The sequence below is a fragment of the Canis aureus genome, chromosome 18, assembly GCF_053574225.1.
Source record: "Canis aureus isolate CA01 chromosome 18, VMU_Caureus_v.1.0, whole genome shotgun sequence".
NCBI classification, from domain to species: Eukaryota; Metazoa; Chordata; class Mammalia; order Carnivora; family Canidae; genus Canis; species Canis aureus.
The window spans coordinates 40,046,417-40,064,041 of NC_135628.1; the positions used below are offsets into that span (position 1 = coordinate 40,046,417).

Sequence of the window (17,625 nt, forward strand, 5' to 3'; positions counted from 1 at the left end):
AATTTTTTAAAATGAAAGTAGTGAAATTTTAAGTAAATAAATATATGTGAACATAATAAACTCCCACAAAATATTTTCAGACCATTACTGAAATAAGCAATTACAATTGTTTATCGTAAAAAAAGAATTACAAAATAATTCAGACAATTATTACTGTTTACCACAGTAATTAGTTCTCGTTTTCAGTGATTTTTGGAATGGACCAATCAATACATGCAAGGAGAGAATATTTTTGACAAGAGCATCCATTTACTTATTCATAAATATCTATTAAAGACCTAATAGGTAAAATACTGTGATAGAGGATGAAAGGAATTCTCAAGGAAACTACAACTCTTATAGAGAGATAAAACATGTATAAATAGTTTGGTGGAACGAGACAGAAAGTAAAACATGCCGTATAAGTGGCACCACAGGTGTGCTGTGGGACATAGGACTTGCATTTAAGAATCTTACATTTTAGTGAAGTAATGAGACGTATGAATATTTATACCTAATGATACACTGATAACCTATGCAAAAAAGGAAGCAGTTGTCATTATTTTTCCAGGCCCTGAAGTCTAAAGTTTCAATAAATGTTAGCTGAAAAAATAAGTAAATGTCATAGAAAGATCAATAATAATTATATAATTTCCTTTCGCTCAGTGTTTACTTGGTGCTAGCTAGCCACAGAGTACTACTGTACTTTCATTATCCTCTAGAAGCCAGAGCAGGGAAACACTTTCCTTCTGAAAAGATCAGAGATTACATGTGACCTTGTTTTGGCAGGATGGGGTCAGGATTTGGACATAAACTCATTTTCATCAGTGCCTAGTTTGTTTGACTTAAGCAGCTGAGTTGGTTTCCTAGGTCTAACAAGAGTCTGTTATATTTTAGATGTTAATTTAACAATTTATCATAAGAACAATAACTGCCAAGAAGAGCAATTATACACGCTGGATAAAGTCTTCTCTCCTTGAAGGCCAACTTCCTGGGAAGCCAGATGACCATTAGCATCTTGGGGACTGGAGAAAGTGAAGCTGAATGTTTTACTACTGCAGCGTCTCCCAGCCCTACACCCACCCCATCATGTATACCACACATACACCACATACACCACACATAGCCCTGTGCTGTCAAGGTCTCCGTTTACCCCCAGTTACTGGGATGCCCAACTAAACCCTTTCTGACTGATGTCATCTTTCCTTAACTGTCAGTTAGATTTTTGTCTGCTGTTCTTATATGGAAAATCATCCTGCTGTTATTTGTTTGCTTATTTTTAAGAGCTACATTTGTCTGTAGTCATCAGTTTCAGGTTATTTCTTAGGTTAACTCTGAGGATTGAAAGGAGGATTTCTGATCTTACACAGGGAACCTGCTGTTTGAACAGATCTTGAATAACCCAATAATTCTCTATCTATTCTGGACTAAGGGGCATTGTCCCCTAAGTTGTAGGTCCCACAGGTGGGATTGGCATTTCGGGACATTTCCCAACTTTGTTTTCAAATACTAGATACAGAAGCTGCCCATGCCATGGAAAATGATCATTCACTTATTTGACCCTAAATATGCCAGACAATGTAGCCTCTGGTATCTCATCTAGAAAGGCCTGCCATGTAACATTTGGTTTGCAATTTGGGAGACAATGTTTTTCATTACTTAAAAAAAAATAGACAAAATATCAAAATTCTTCAAATTAGCAGTGACCTATTTAGAGATTAACAGAACTTTATATTTTATTTTATTTTTTATTTATTTATTTTTTAAATATTTTTTTAACTTTTATTTATTTATGATAGTCACAGAGAGAGAGAGAGAGAGGCAGAGACATAGGCAGAGGGAGAAGCAGGCTCCATGCACTGGGAGCCCGACGTGGGATTTGATCCCAGGTCTCCAGGATCACGCCCTGGGCCAAAGGCAGGCACCAAACCGCTGCGCCACCCAGGGATCCCAGAACTTTATATTTTAAACTTTCTACCAAGTCATCACTAACTTCTTAGAAAATTCTCTCTCCCTGGTTCAATTTTATTGGCTTAGTTTCACTTTATTAGATAGAAGTAAAAATTCAAAACCAAAACAACAACAAGCCTTGGCCATTTCTTTAAAGTATAACTTAGGTGTGAAAGACGTGATGTCTGTGTTACATATACCTTACTCCCCGTTGAGTGTTTAACTTCTCCCTGTTCAGCTCTTACAGCAAGTTGCTAGTCTCTATTCTTCTTTCCATTTTTATTAATCCTCTGAGTAGAAAGCCTTGAAATTCTTCCCTAAAGAGTATCTTTGCCTTGACCTTTTCTTTGGTTGTAAGAAAGTGATGTCTGATAAATATCTGGAAGGCAGTAGGTAAGAACTCTGTCATTTGTCATGCTAACGCTCAACACACTACACTGCTAGTGGCATTTAAAATCATTATAGTTCTTTTGGAAAGCAATATGTCAATGTGCAGCAGGAATCACTGACACAGAATTGTTCCTGGACAATTTACTTCCAGAAACTCAACCTATGGAAAAAAACATGACAAGCAATTATAATAACCAAAATTAAGGTGATGATGATGATGATGATGATGATGATGATGATGATGATGGCAGCCTCCAAGTCATCAAACACCATGACTAATTTTGGCAGGGGCCTGATTTTTTCCATCCCCATAAAGCCAAGCATTTCCCAATCAGGGTCACTCCTTCCCTTACCTCTGAACTCTAACCCTAGGTGATCCCAGAGATGTCTATCTATTTTCTGCAAAAAATAACCACAAAGTCTTCATCACCACTGAGCCCAATTCCACTTTTTCACAGGACATACCCATCTTCGCACCAGAGCCATTTTACCCTTCTTGTCTCATCTGTCTTTTGTTTCCTTTTCCACCCCACAACCCTAGTTTAAACCATCAGGCCTTTACATCAGACCAATAGTTCCCCACTAGTCCTCAGACCTTGAAAGCATTATAAAATCACAGTGTCCCAGACCTCACCTAGACCTGTGGTTTAGGTACCTGTATTAGGTTCCTCCAGTGAATTCAGTAAACAGCCACCAGGTATAGGAGATAGGGACTGCAACTATCACAAGAGTCATCCTTGTCTCCCAGCCTCCTTAACATGCATTCTACCTCCCATACCCCCCAATCCTTTTTCTTTATGGACACCTTTCCCATTATCTGGAATGCTCTTTCTCCTAACTCCACTTGTCCAAAGCATATGCGTTCTTTAAGGCCCAGTTCAAATGTCATGCTCTCGAGATATATTTGTCCTCAATAACCTCATTCAGAAATAACTTGTCTCTCTCTGGGATAGGAATAGAAAAATACCTGAATACCTGGGCCTCTTATTTCGCAGTTCTCTATGCTAGTCTATAGTCCAAATCCTGGATTGAAGACCAAATCTGAGGATGACCTACAGGAGGTAATGAGCACTGTTACAAAGTCCAAAGACCTCAGCATCAAGCCGAACACACTGCTGGACTCACTCTGACTTTTTGCCCCAAGTTCAGTAATCAGATTTCTGCCTTGTTTCTGTGACAAAGTCCCTGACCTTAGTCCTATAACCTCTGTCAGTGATTCTCCTTCAGCAAAATCCATCTTTGGGCAACTTGGCCAGCAACCTTGAACTACCCTGCTTTTTTCTCTGTCCTCATCCCTCTACTCATCCTGCACCCATCCCATCCAATGTTTTGCAAGTTGTGCCTATGCATACATATGTTCATGCACACGCACACACACACACACACACACACACAAAGTTAATAAATATTTACCAAGTACCAATATGTATCAAGACTCTATGTAGGGTAGTAATGAACCAGAACCACTTGTCCCAAATGAATATACTACAAATTAATTACAGACGATTTGGGAATAATAGTTAATGATATTATTGCTCATTTCTACAAGTACAAATATTTGAGAGCTGTAATTGCATGGCAACATTTCCTTAGATGGCTTCAAATTAAATCTTTCAATTTACTGGAAGCAGGCTCTTTAGAAGTGAGAAGAATTCCTTATCTTAAATTCCTTGCAGGTCTAATATTTCTTATGTCTTTCACACAATAAATCTCCAAATATTTAGTGAATGAGTGGATAAATGAAGAAGCATATGAATGTTCTTTACTTGCCTTTTTTTTTTTTTTTTTTTGATGGGTGAAGGCTGAGTAAGCTGATTCCCAAAGAAATAGTTTTTACTTTCATTTTACTAAAAAATGAAAGAGTAAATCAGGGCATGTCTGGCCTAAAACCTTTAATCTCTCCCAAACTGAGATTTGTGCTCCGAATAAAAATAAATCCAGCTATCTTCTCTACCAAATGAATTTATCCTTGAAGCAACTGTATTGAAATTCAATTCTCACATTCTTTCTTCTCTAAGGTGGAAAGATAGCTCGAGGGCAGAACACTAAACTCCCCTGAATTCCAGAGTCTCTGAATGCTTGTTCCACGTGCCTTCTCTGTCAAACAAATCACTAGTCACTAATCAGATAAGGAAAACAGTTTGGGTGGTGTGAGCAGACTGCTAAATAGAAAGTCTTCAGTCGGTGTTACCCCCGAAACACCTATTTTTCTAAGTGCCATTTCCCAAGGCAAGACTGAATAATAAGGACATTTAAAAATCTGTCATATCACTCAATCTGTCACTGTCATTAACATGATGTCAATTAATTAAGGATGGCATTTAAATAATGAGCTAATGTTTTACCTCCCAACCTCAATTATTTCCTCACTTAGGACTGACAATGATGATGATAAAGATGTTCTGATGTCAGAAATAAAATTAGAACAGTGCAGTACATACTTATATTGAGTTCTTAAAAAAAAAATTCTTAATTTACTGTGTGAGAATTTTCCCTCTGTTGACCAGCATCAGAGCCCTAACAGGGAGCTCTTCTACAGGCCACCAAGCCATGCAGGAAGTCCATCTGAGCTAGATGCAAAAAGAAAATCCTCCATCATGGAGGAAGGACATGTTTTCCCCAAATCTTTTACAGAGGATCTGCTGTCAAGCAAGCAGTTTCTCACAAGAAACCTCAGCAACTCCTTGTTGACTGTGTCACTGTAACCATATGCAGATAGTTTCACAGTGCACTCTCCTGTAGACAGGGTAACAAGGTATCAAAAATGTGCAATCAGGGATCCCTGGGTGGCGCAGCAGTTTAGCACCTGCCTTTGGCCCAGGGCGCGATCCTGGAGACCCGGGATCAAATCCCATGTCGGGCTCCCGGTGCATGGAGCCTGCTTCTCCCTCTGCCTATGTCTCTGCCTCTCTCTCTCTCTCTCTCTCTCTGTGACTATCATAAATAAATAAAAATTAAAAAAAAAATGTTCAATCAGTTAATGAGCTACATAAAAAGAAAATCCTATAATGCATCTTTCATTTTAATTTCCAGAGAGAGTGACTTTTAACCAGCCTTGAATCAGTGATACTGGGCTCCCTGGAGTGCAATTAACTGGTGGTATCCTATCAGCTCTTTACATAATGATAATTTTTTAAAAATTTGTATATACAAAATTTAATAAGTTTATTAAATGTCCTCCAAGGTTTTACATTATCTTATCATACTTTTTCACCTTTGCCAAATCCTCAATATCTTCTCTATAGCCTCTGATTCATCAGAGCCCCTTGGAAGATGGTGATGTTTTCACCCAAAAAAAAAAAAAAAAAAAGGATCAAAAGTCCTTTGAGGCTTATGTAGTACTTGAGAACCCTATGAAATCCAATTGTGAATAAAAATGGAAGCCCTGGGGATTTTCTGTTGGGCATTAAGCTCATGTTGTCTCTTAGCACATTTTCCTCTCTTGAAATCACTGAGGCAAGAAAGTGATAACCAGGTGTAGCCCACAGAGCTTGACAACAAACAAATTATTCTAATTTCCTTATTTAAGGGTTTACTAGAAGGAAGATCAGGGAAAGACAGGGTTTATCAAATAACTAAATTTAACCAAAGTATTCTGTCAACATGAAATTTAATGTTTACTATATAGAAGCCTAATGTTTAAATTGAACAGAACAGGGTCTGCAGACATCTGCTCCTTCATCCAGAAATCGAATCAGGAGTGCACAGGAAACTGAAAGCTTGAATGACCTTTGTACCTTTGTTTTCCTGTAACACACTTCAGAAGACATTTCTTCTGCTGCTGCATTGAGGACCCCCTAGGAGGGGCCTTACCTCCTAGAGAAAAACTATAGATATAAGTGTTTTGGTTAATAAATACTGGAAGGAGAGGGATCTATTTTAAATACAATAGGATTATGTCTTGGGCAATTGGGGAAATTTGAAAATACTATAGACATTACATAAGATGAAAAGGTATTGAAATGGAAAAAGAGGGACTTTTGATTAGAAAAGCTCAACAGCTTGTATAACGACATCATTTATCATATATATATGATGACATATACGTTGTGTGAAAGAATATACACTAAGGTGTTAAGAGTGCTAACTGCTGGTGGCAGGAATATGATTTTTCTCTAGTTTTTGCTTGTCCACATGTTCTAATTGTATAAAATGCACCAATGTTGTTTCCATAATAAAATTTATTAAAAATAATAATTTTATTAAAAATAAAATGTGAGAGGACTCAAAGGTCCTAATTGTTTGGAAAGTAGAACTTAATGAGGTATTAAGACCATCACCATCCCCCATGCCACTTCTCATCACAGACAAACATCAGAAACTTCCCCTTCTGACTATTTTGTTAAAGATGTAAAGGGATGGGTGTTCTTATTGTAATAGTAGGTTGTACAATAGTAGGTTGTACAATAATATGTGTTATCAAATTAACACATAATTTTTTAAATCATTTTGAAAATTTTCTTCCTTGAATCAGGTTTGGGACAGGGTGTTGCCTCCACCCTGGTGGCCAGGTGAACGTTATGAGGTCAACACACTTTCCAAGATCTGTGCAGGCTAGTATAGTCTCCAATTTAGCTTTATCACTGAGAAGCCAAGGAATCCTGGCTAAACATCAGAAGGGCCCTAGTGCAGAGCCCTTTGTGAGCCATTCACGTAAATGAGAAGAATAAATGCAGGCAAATGATTATCACCTAAATAATAATTTCTGGTGGAATACATAAAGGTTAGGGATTTAGAGTTGAGCAACCCAGAAAGTGGTCTCTAGGGGCATGGACCACAATCTGTCCTTGGCCTTGGCATGTTCAGTATTTTCACATAATTACTTAAAGATATAGCTTTATCAAATTGGAAAATGACACCAACATATTTTATGAGAATCTAAAAAGAACTCTTCCCACTGGAAAAATGTGACTAATAAAATGTGAAAAAAACCAATAATAATAGCTAAAACTCACATATACTTAATATATGCCAGACTCATTTCTAAGTGCTTTATAGGTATTAATTTATTTAATCCTAATAATAATATTTTGGAGTAAGTCATGTATATCACCTATATCAATTGTTGTCAGAGATCAAGTAGGGTAGAGGTATAGGTTGCAAAAATTTCTATCAATCTGTCTAGGTAAAGACCAAATACCGTAGCTATGTCCTGTGTGAACTTGCAAAAATTACTCATTTTCTCTGTGCCTCGGTGTCCTCATCTGTAAAAATTAAGATAATAGTTGATTCACTCAATCAACATTTATCAAAAACTCACTATCTGGATATAATCTCAAATATCACTTACTCCCTAACCTCAAGGAAGAGAGACATATTCAGCTAAACACAAGTCATTCTTCTTTGAGTACTTTATACTAAACGTTTCACTCGTATGTGTAGAAGATGTAGGCTATTGGCTTCAGATTAATATTTCTTATCATTTTGAGAAAAAGTATTTTTTATTCTTAAAGTTTTAAAAGTTTTTAAATATGGGAATAGGCATTCAAATTCCTCAAGTATCATTTAACTATATACTACAATGATCACTTTTCCCTCTTTGACCTTTTCTATATGCTGAATTAAGATAACACATTTTCCTATACTAAAATATTCTTGACATTTTTAATCAATTCTAACTAATCATAGCACAGTACCTTCTTAATATTGTGTTGGATTTCAGTTGTATACAGTATATTCGGACTTTTTATGTAAGTAAAACTAGTCTTTCAAATGTCTTATTAATAAAATTGACTCTTTTACATCTAAGAACTTATTCTCTGCACATTATGATCAACTGGGCAATGATGAATCACTTTTAACAAAATTAAGAGAAAATGAAAAATACCATAAATGTAAATTGTCAATGAGAAGCAGGCAATGATAACAAAAGCAGAAATTGCAAAACAAATTGTGACCTTTTAAGTTAAAATTAAATCACATTATTATAATTGAAAAATGATTGTATATTTCTACTTTCTATTAACTTATTTTATAACATTTACTCAACTGCTCTTAAAAATCAATAAAAGGAATTTTTGTTATACTTGATTTTTTTAAAGCCCATTTTCCATATAACAGGGTCTATTAAGCATGCCAATTTGCAAGTTAACCACTTGATGCAGGTTACATAAGAAAGGTTTGCCAATTTTGGCTCTGTAAAGAAAATTTCAGTTTTGATTTGATATTCTGGCACATGGATGACGGACTGTATATGCACTTTTATGTAGGGCCAAATATGTTCATTTGATTTCTGAGTTATCTCCTGAAAGTTTTTCCACTTTTCAAAGAGTGCAAATGCCACACACATCAGCAAATTTGTGACTATAGAGCTGTACTCTCAGGATTTACCAAGCTCTCTGCCCAGTCTCATGTTTTACGAAGTGTTAAAGTTAATAGTAATTGTTTTCAAAGATGTTTCTCCTACAGAAAAAGATATTCCAAGTGGAATTTTAAAGACTGAAGTATAATGTTCTTCTGAAATTTAACACTTGTATCTATTTATGGAAGCAAAAACATAAGCTTATGTGAAATTTTCCTTAGTCCAAAATAAGGGCGAGATTTACTAAGCTATTCCTAATGTCTTCTCCTGAGGCAAACCGTGCTCAGTTTTTTTCAGTTTTTCTGAAAAAGCATCATTTCTTCAATGGCAATCTTTTTGCATTCCTATGAAATCTGCACTCAGCAAGGGATTCGGTCATTGGCTTCTAGTTGTCCATCCTTGCTGGAATGTTCCTATCAAGAACTGAAGCTAGCTGGAATTTGTGTAGGGTGGGAGTAGACAGCACCTCTTCCAAAGTGATTCATGAAGTTAAAAAAAAAAAAAATCATGTAACTGGGGGAAGAAATGAAGAGTGAATGTTCCTGAGAAGAAATATTTGCTGCTGTCCCCAGAGTGCTAAGAGCATAGGGCCAGCTTTCTCTAGAAAGTTTTCAAAAGGGATCATCAACTGTGAAGTCAGTAACAGAATTTAATGCCAACTGCACCCCTTGAAGCTAAGCATTAATGACACAACACCCTCATTGTATAGAAACAGGCAAATATATTAACTTAATGATAGGCCAGTGGACCCCCTAAGGAATGTAATTATATTGTGCCAGCTCTTGTACAAATGTTAGATCCTACATAACTGTGTTATTGTTACTTTTTTTCCTCCCCTCAAAGACCTTTGAAGTGTTCAAAGCAAAAGATGAGAGATGTGTGCTGCCTCCAAATCAGAAAGGCAATTTGCTAAAAATAAACCAGTACCCACAAAAACTTCTACTTCCATTCTTCTCAAATTGAAAGCAGTGTCCATGTCCAAGTCCCTGCTCCGCTGTGTTGGGTATACTTGGATCGAAGCTCGAGCTTGCAAATAAACCCTCTTGCGCTTGCATGGGTGTCGGCTCCTTGGTGGTTTCTCGGATTTGCAATCTTGGACACAACATTTGGGGGCTCGTCCGGGATCCGAGAAACCCCCAGGACCTCATCCGGAGGGTTTCACGCGTGGTGTGGACTAAGCTGAGGGCCCTCTACGAGACTGGGCCACCCCCGGGCCCCCATCGATATCGGCCGGGTGACTGGGTGTACCTCCGGAGATACCAACACCAGACACTTCAACCTCACTGGAAGGGACCCTACATGTGATCCTGACCACTCCCACCGCTCTCAAGGTCGACGGGATTACTCCCCGGGTCCACTACACCCACGTCCAGCCAGCTGATCCACACACCGTTCTCAAGGACTTTGTTCCAGAATGGAAAAGCCAACCAGACAAGGACAACCCCCTAAAGCTAAGACAGCACCGTTCTCACTTATTTTCCACCTCCAAGACTCCCTAGTCTGAGGTTGTCCTTCAAAACAGAAGGGGATTAGAGTTAGTCTTCTTACAACAAGGGGGGGGGTTATGTGCTGCCTTAAACGTGGAATGTTGCTTCTTCCCTGGGACTTAAACGGGAACGAGAACAGCAACAAGGTTGGTTTGAATCCTGGTTTAATCATTTCCCCTGGCTCACTCTGAGACCAACCTGGACCCATGATTGGGTCCTTCCTTAGGTTCCTCTGAGAGGGGGAAATGTGGAGGCTGAGAAAATTAAGGCCATTCCACCTTAAGTTCAGCTTTAGCACAAGTTCAGCCATCTCAGGCCCCTGTGAATAAGAGCTGAACTTGACCTTACTTCAGTTAAGCCCCATATTAGAATGAGAACAGAGTCAAGCCAGTGGCAGGAAGCCCCCTATTAGAATGAGAACAGAGCTCAATGCCCAAAGCTGAAAGTCCCATATCAGAATGAGAACAGAGCTCAATGCCCTTGAAAGCCCCATATCAGAATGTAAACAGAACTTGAGGAATTCCTCCCTCCCCCACTTCTGGAGGTCCCCTAGACCAGCCCATAAAACTAAGTTGGAACCCCCCTTGGGGTCCAAGTCCCTGCTCCGCTGTGTCCTGTGTCGGGTATACTTGGACCCAAGTTCGAGCTTGTAAATAAACCCTCGTTCGTTTGCAAAAAAAAAAAAAAAAAAGAAAAGAAAGCAGTGTCCACTGGTTTAAAAACACCCTATTAAAACAAAATACTCAACTCTGAAACATACTATGAGGTAGATATGGGTGAGACAATTCCAGTCTTTCATGCCGGTTTCAGGAAGAAAAAAAAAACAAACACAGACACACACACACAACACTAAAACCCTTATAACTCAGCAAACTCTAGACTTTTCTGATCTCCATACTTTTCTCTACCAAAATTTCCTAGGCCTATATGGAAACAATGTACTTTCAAAAGACAATGCTTATGATAATGTATTAAATGGAAAAAGAAAAAACAAAGTTTTATACCTCTCACCCAGTAACATACTTGTAGCAAAAAAATGTACACAAGTGAACAAGGATTGAAAGGTACATAGACAAGGCAAAGGCTGATTTTTAGAACAGTAGTGTAGCAGATGATTGTTTCTTCTTTCATTTGAAGTTTTAGTAAAGTATTTTATGATTTTTTAAAATTAAGAGTCAAAGACAGAGGTCACAAATTGCCAGCCCACTGGTGAAATCTGGCCCACAATTACTTTAACAAAGTCATTAACATTGAACATTTAGGAGATTATTGCATAAATATGTGAATTTTTAGCTTCTCAAGAAAAATTGAAAGATGTCGAAAAATTGGGTCCATATTCCCACATGAGTCAACCAGTGTGAGCTGTGAGGAGACCATCTGACCTTCATGAAAGGGTGCTTCCTAACCAGTCACCACAGGCCCCCAAGCCCCATTCATTTATACCACCTGCCTATCTATGGGCATGGCACGTGGGAATTCTATTCAACTCTATTAAGCTAATAAACAGCATACTTAAAAAATTAAATTTAGGGTTAGAACATCTCAGTGTTCTCTTCACAAAAATTCCCATGGAAACCAAAACCAAAGTAGAATAATGAGAAACTGGATATATATTCCATTTGCCTTTGGTCCTTCTCTTTTTTTTAAGCCAAAGCTAATAGATGTACTTGTGTTTGTCAAACAAGACACATGGTTCTCAATTAGCTCGCTCTAAGAAACATAAGATTATAGGCTTATCATTTCTAGTGTTCAAAATAATTTCTATGCCACTAAAATAGCAAGCCACCATCAATTTAAACATAAACTGGCTGAGTATACAGGCAGATGCATGGACTTAATTTAACAGTGCACAACAGAATGGCATTGGTGTGGGGTTTTTTTTAGGCCTCTGTTTTCTAATATTATTGACATTCACTATGGCCTTTGGAAAGGAACAGTTCTTACCTTGTTAGTGGTCCCAGGTCGCCTGAGTCTTGGCTTCCGGCTTCACTAGGAGTGCTCACTGATTTCGAGGAGGGAGACATAGGGGTTGGGACTAAATAATGAAAATAACAGGTATCCCATGTTAAAAAATGCAGCGGCTGCACTGGGGAAGAGCAGTGTCAGACAGATCAAAACAAATGGACCCAAATTAAAGTGGTTGTATGGCCAGGAGAGATTAAGATGGGATAAAGGGGGGAAAAAAAAGGAAAGAAAGAAAAGAAGAAAGAAAAAGAAAAGAAAAGAAAAGAAAAGAAAAGAAAAGAAAAGAAAAGAAAAGAAAAGAAAGAAATTCAAGTGAATTTTTCACATTTTGGAAATTAAAATTTGAAATGAATTTAGACAAAATTAACTTAGGGATTCTAAGGCCATGTCCACCTTAACAAAGTGAAATGGAGAATCAAAACAGCTATCCAGATATTTCAGGTCAAATATCTCTCTAGGGTGAACTATCTGGATAATTCCAATTCTCCACTTTATTTTGTTAGCATAGATGTGACCTATTAAAAAATAAAATGGGTGTCTATAAAACTCTGAAAGATTATGAAATAAGTAATACTGTGAAATTTTAAATGGCCAAGGAGAATCAGTTAAAGCTGTTCTATGTCTATATCAGAGGGCAATCTATTCTCTGTGGAATACAAACTGTGTTTGCAATGAGAGACTAAGTGACAGATAGAGAAAGGGTAAATGTTGAACCTGGTAATTTAAAAATGTCTTTCAAAACAAAGGAAAATGCCAGGCTGCTTTATTTTTACATTTAATTAGTAGTTTCATCCCATTGTACTGTTTACTGTGTTTGAAACTTATTTTCCTTTGCCTCCAGCAGCCCTGAAAGGCACTGCCATGGGCACATAAGTAAACCGCCATTCTGAAGATGGGAGAGAGAAGTTCAAAGACAGAGGTTAGTGCAAGCTGAAAATCTGAGAACAAGAATCATAAAAAAAAAAAAAAAAAAAAAAAAAGCTAAAGGAAATGCAAATGCATTTTTCTTTTCACTATACTTCAGGTACAAGCCAAATGTCCCTCAGATAGAAGCTGCACCAAATAACCAAGATGGCTCCAGGCCAGATGAATTCAATGGGTTCTCAGTATCACACAGGCCAAAGAAGCTATATATGGGCAGAAAGAAACTTCAATACCTAAGTGTAGATTCCCATTTGGTTTCAATCATGTGCAATTTCCTTTTATTTACTTAATAGAGTAAAGGGTTTAACTATTTTGTCCAAATCCTATAACACAACTGCGGATCTGTCAAGAAATTACGAATTTCATGTGGTCCCACAATTAATTCACTGATTACCCTCTGCAGTAAGTCAGAGGGTAAGTTGGAGAGATGGATGAAAATTGAAAATGGGCTCTCCTCTTGCCAGGTCCCCTGGTAGGAATGCAGCGATAGCTCAGAATTTGGTAATGGTGGTCATGGTTTAGAGATATTTAACTGTTTTGTTCTTAAAGTGTAATTGCTGGTTTTATGTAGAATAGAGGAAAGCAGGACATACTACTATGGTGTTTGACCAGTGTTTATATGCAACACAATTTCAAAGGTTATTTTGAGGCCAAAATACAATAGATTATTGCAAAGTGTCTAAATTATGCCACAGGGTCAACTAAGTTTTAAAAAGTCTATTGGCTCCTCAAAGAAGGTTCGTCAGTCAAATATCCCACAGGTTATATCTTCCACACCATACAGCAGCTGAATGGACTAATCAACATCCTATAGGGGCTTCTTCTATCATTGTGAGACATATGATCTTACCTATACAAAGTGAGGTTCAGTATAAAATGCTTTTTTATGGTGGTTTAGTTTTGTGTTTATATATTAAATTATATCCAGCAATACTTAATAATTCATAGGCTTATTATATATTGCTTTTTCTTATTTATATTTATAAAATACTTGTCAAAAATAAATAAATAAATAAATAAATAAATAAATAAATAAATAAATAATACTTGTCATTTTGTTGTACATGGGATGATTTTTATTCATAGTTTAACTATGGAAATAAATGAAAATTTATTTAAATATAAAAGCCAATGATGGGATTCGAAGAAAACAAATCATTTTGAAATGGAGACCTGATACTGCATTTATTTAGATGCATTATTTTTTAAAGTTTCTTCCTTTCTTTCTCTCTCCTTTTTTTTTCTACATTGGCTATCATGTAGTTTTACAGACACCCTAGGTAATCCTGAGATGTAAGGAAAGCAAATGGATAAAGAAAAATAAACTATCCATGAAAGATAAATAATTGACAGAACAAACACATCATGTAGAGGTTTACCTTCAACACAAACAAAACAAATGGTTCAATATCCAGACCCCAGTGACAAATGAAATCATGAACAATTAACTACAAATGAATGAGTTGGAGGAGGGGTATTGCAGTGAGAATGCCAATTAGCAGTGAAACCAAGATCTACAATAGAGTCGAATAAATTTAAACTTGTTAAGTAGCTGCTAATCTGTCACTATTTTCAGTTTTCCTTTACATTTCCCACTGAGCTTTCTATTTTCATCATGGCATAACTCTAGGCCTGCGGTAGTTATGAAATTCATAACCAGATTCACAGTATTTAGGTTGGCAGAGAGAGGCTGGGATTCAGTGATGGAAATGAAGAACAATTTAAGGAAAAAAACAAAAAAAAACTCCAGGATTTCTTGTATTTACAATGTGGTAACTCATCTAACAGTATAAAATAATCTACTAGAACACAGTAGAGAAGGTTGACCATATAATCAGTCAATAAGCAGCAAATTGCTAACAACTCTATAATCTGTCCTCCCATCTCCTTCCAGCCCCCTCAATTCAAAACATAAATATACCTGAACTATAAGCCACAGAATTTCCTTAAAAATAAAAAGAAAAGAGACATAAAAGAATAGTAAATGCTGGACATGGTATATCCCATGCAAATCAAATTTAAGAAAACAGTTATCACTGTTTAAGTACCTAGCGGGGGCTCCGGCGATATACCAATGCTTTGCAAAAGAGCCTCTGTCTCTCTGCGTTTGCGATCCAGGTCAGAGTCGTCCTGAACAGGTTCTTTCTTTTGCTGCATATCAGCCTAAAAAGATCAGATGCCAGAAAGAAAAGTTAATAACAGAACTAAATGTATGCTTTTCCTGGCTCAAACTGAAAATGGTAAATGCATGGCTGTGAAGTCCAAGTAAAAGCCCTCAACAGACATAATCATGTGTATAAAGGAAGAAAAAACATGGTAACTGCTCCATTTAATAATTACTAACCCAGTGCTTTCTCTTTGGGTTGGAAGTTTTTTTTTCCCTGCCTCTGTCACCTTGTATGAAAATTTCTCTCACCCGATTTTGAAAGAAACCATCAGGCTAAGTATTTCTGACTGGGATACAGATTTTTAAGAAAATTCTGTTTGTTTTTTTCAACCTTGTTATCCCTTCTGGGAAGACATACTATCAGTTCTTGATGAGTGTATGTTTGTAATATTCACATCCCATGTTGGAATTATGCAAACAAAGAATTACAGGGATATGGCTAAAAAAGAAAATTAGCTATGAAATCTGTAACTGTAAAATATATTCTTTGTATCAGCAATCTAAGTTTGCCATGGTTGAAAATAAGCCAGGCTACAATGTTTATTAAGGCATGTGAGCAATATTGACATGTGTTACTTCATTCCGATTTTCATAGGCTTCCATTAAACCCATTAACTCAAAGGAGAAAATTATCATTTAGAAAAATATAAAACAAAAAAATAATTTAGAAGAATTTTCTTTCCCAAGTCCTGTCAAAAAAAAAACACATCCTGTGTGAGTCTCTCATAGACAGATCCTATGCCCCATTTGTGGTTTCTACAGGACAGTGATGTCAAAATACAGGTTAAAGAAGGTCAGTGGTGGGATTCTGGGGTCATTAAACATTCAGGTCTCTTTTCGTTTTCCTAACACAGTTAACTACTTAAGACAAGGCCTTTGTCCCACATCTGAAACATGGCAACATCCTATTTCATGTGCTACCTCAGGACAAAGCTGTGTTAGTTTACAAAAGTGAAGCTCTCTTAAAGCTTGTCAAAAACCTATTATAGTTACCAGATGCACCTTCCTCCCCAGGGCTAAGTTAGGTACCCTAACAGGTATATCATCTGCTTCAAAGGTACAGAGTACATTTCCAAGTACCGAAAATATAATTTATATTGTGACATCTAAAGCAGAAACAGTTCATGCAACTTTTGCTTTACTCTCAGATGATAACATAACACCCTGATCGTAAGCAAAATGCATCTTTGCACATACTGCTGCGCTTGACACTTTGTTATTATCCGCCTTAAGCTTAGAATGCTCTCATATTTTTGAAGTCTATCAGTCATTAGAGGTAAACCTGCCATTTTGGGGGCTGATGAGGGCGAATGAGAGGATCTCCCGCACTTTCAGGGAACCCAACATTGTGAGATGGAAGTTTCATCTGTATCTGTGAAGATAGAGAAATTCACGTTGTTTTCCAGTTATTTCACATTTGAATTACTGAAGCAAGTTCCACAACGGATACACACAACAGAGGCCAAGACAAAACTCTGATGAGGAAAAGGACTTCGCAGGGTGAGAATCTAAATCAACATCCACATTCATGAAGTTGAAAGAAGGATGGAGGAAATCCCAAAACAAGGAATTACTATAGCAGCTACTAAAATACAAATGGAAAACTTAGATGAGCAAAACTCGCCTTGGAAAGCTGGTAGGAAACAATATGGCTTCATGGTAAAGAGTTTAGCCCTAACTGGACTGCCAGTTTTACAAAGAACAGATATGTGTTTTATCCCATTCACCACTATCTCCTCACATCTAGATCCTGGCTTGACATAATTGATGCTCAATTTAAAAAAATGTATTGATTAAATGTACTAATATCTGCCTTTGGTAATTGTTATTCGATAGCTAGAGAATTTCAGAATTATACATCCTTCAGGCCAATTTCCACCACTGCACCACATTCAGCAAGCCCTTCTAGGAGGAGGCCTCTCAACTTCCAGTGACCCAGTGCTCATAACAAAGCCATTTTGATTTCCTAGCAACAAAAAGATTCATTAACCTTTCCTCATTCTTTCAACAAAAATGTAGTGAGGGACAACAGAGTGCTGGTGGTAATGAAACAGAGGTTCTAATGGATCTTAAGTAGAGTGAACAGAACAAGATCTGCTAGTCCTTTCTTTTCCAATAAACACAGGGCATATTATCTATAACTTTCTGTCATGGATGTTCTATGCAGAGAAGCACACAATTTGTTTTGTTTTTTTTTCTATGTATTCTAACTTTAATCATTAAGCATTCAAGAAACACCCTCGAGGGTAAATCACATGTCAACATGCATAACCATACATTGCAAAACAGTACATCTGAACCCCATTTCCGAAATTTCACCCCATTTCTTATAAGGTGTGCCTCTAAAACTCATTTTCTGCCTTTCACCTTCCTTAATTCTTTTTTTTTTTTTTAAGATTTTATGTATTTATTCGTGAGAGACACACAGAGAGAGGCAGAGACATAGGCAGAAGAAGGCGGCT

At 37.1% G+C, this 17,625-nt stretch overlaps 1 protein-coding gene and 1 long non-coding RNA gene across 14 annotated transcripts in view; one reads left to right on the forward strand and one right to left on the reverse strand.

Annotated features, from left to right (window-relative positions):
* The window catches only part of DYNC1I1 (dynein cytoplasmic 1 intermediate chain 1), a 438,502-nt gene that overhangs the window by 249,674 nt on the left and 171,203 nt on the right, over positions 1-17,625 (reverse strand). For 6 of the 10 annotated variants that reach the window (XM_077856834.1, XM_077856843.1, XM_077856841.1 and 3 more), the window contains 2 exons: positions 15,045-15,159; positions 12,052-12,193 (listed from right to left, as the gene is read on the reverse strand). In XM_077856834.1, coding sequence (XP_077712960.1) covers positions 12,052-12,193; positions 15,045-15,159 — 257 coding nt within the window. The remainder of the gene's footprint in view (positions 1-12,051; positions 12,194-15,044; positions 15,160-17,625) is intronic. The other 4 variants (XM_077856842.1, XM_077856839.1, XM_077856840.1 and 1 more) reach the window with 1 other exon arrangement.
* Positions 1-17,625, forward strand: part of LOC144288878 (uncharacterized) — an 80,909-nt gene that overhangs the window by 36,779 nt on the left and 26,505 nt on the right. The window contains exons 6-7 of one of the 4 annotated variants that reach the window (XR_013356899.1): positions 12,914-12,991; positions 13,097-13,863. This is a non-coding gene — a long non-coding RNA (uncharacterized LOC144288878). Of the gene's footprint in view, positions 1-12,913; positions 12,992-13,096; positions 13,864-17,625 lie in introns of those variants that run through there. The other 3 variants (XR_013356901.1, XR_013356897.1, XR_013356900.1) reach the window with 3 other exon arrangements.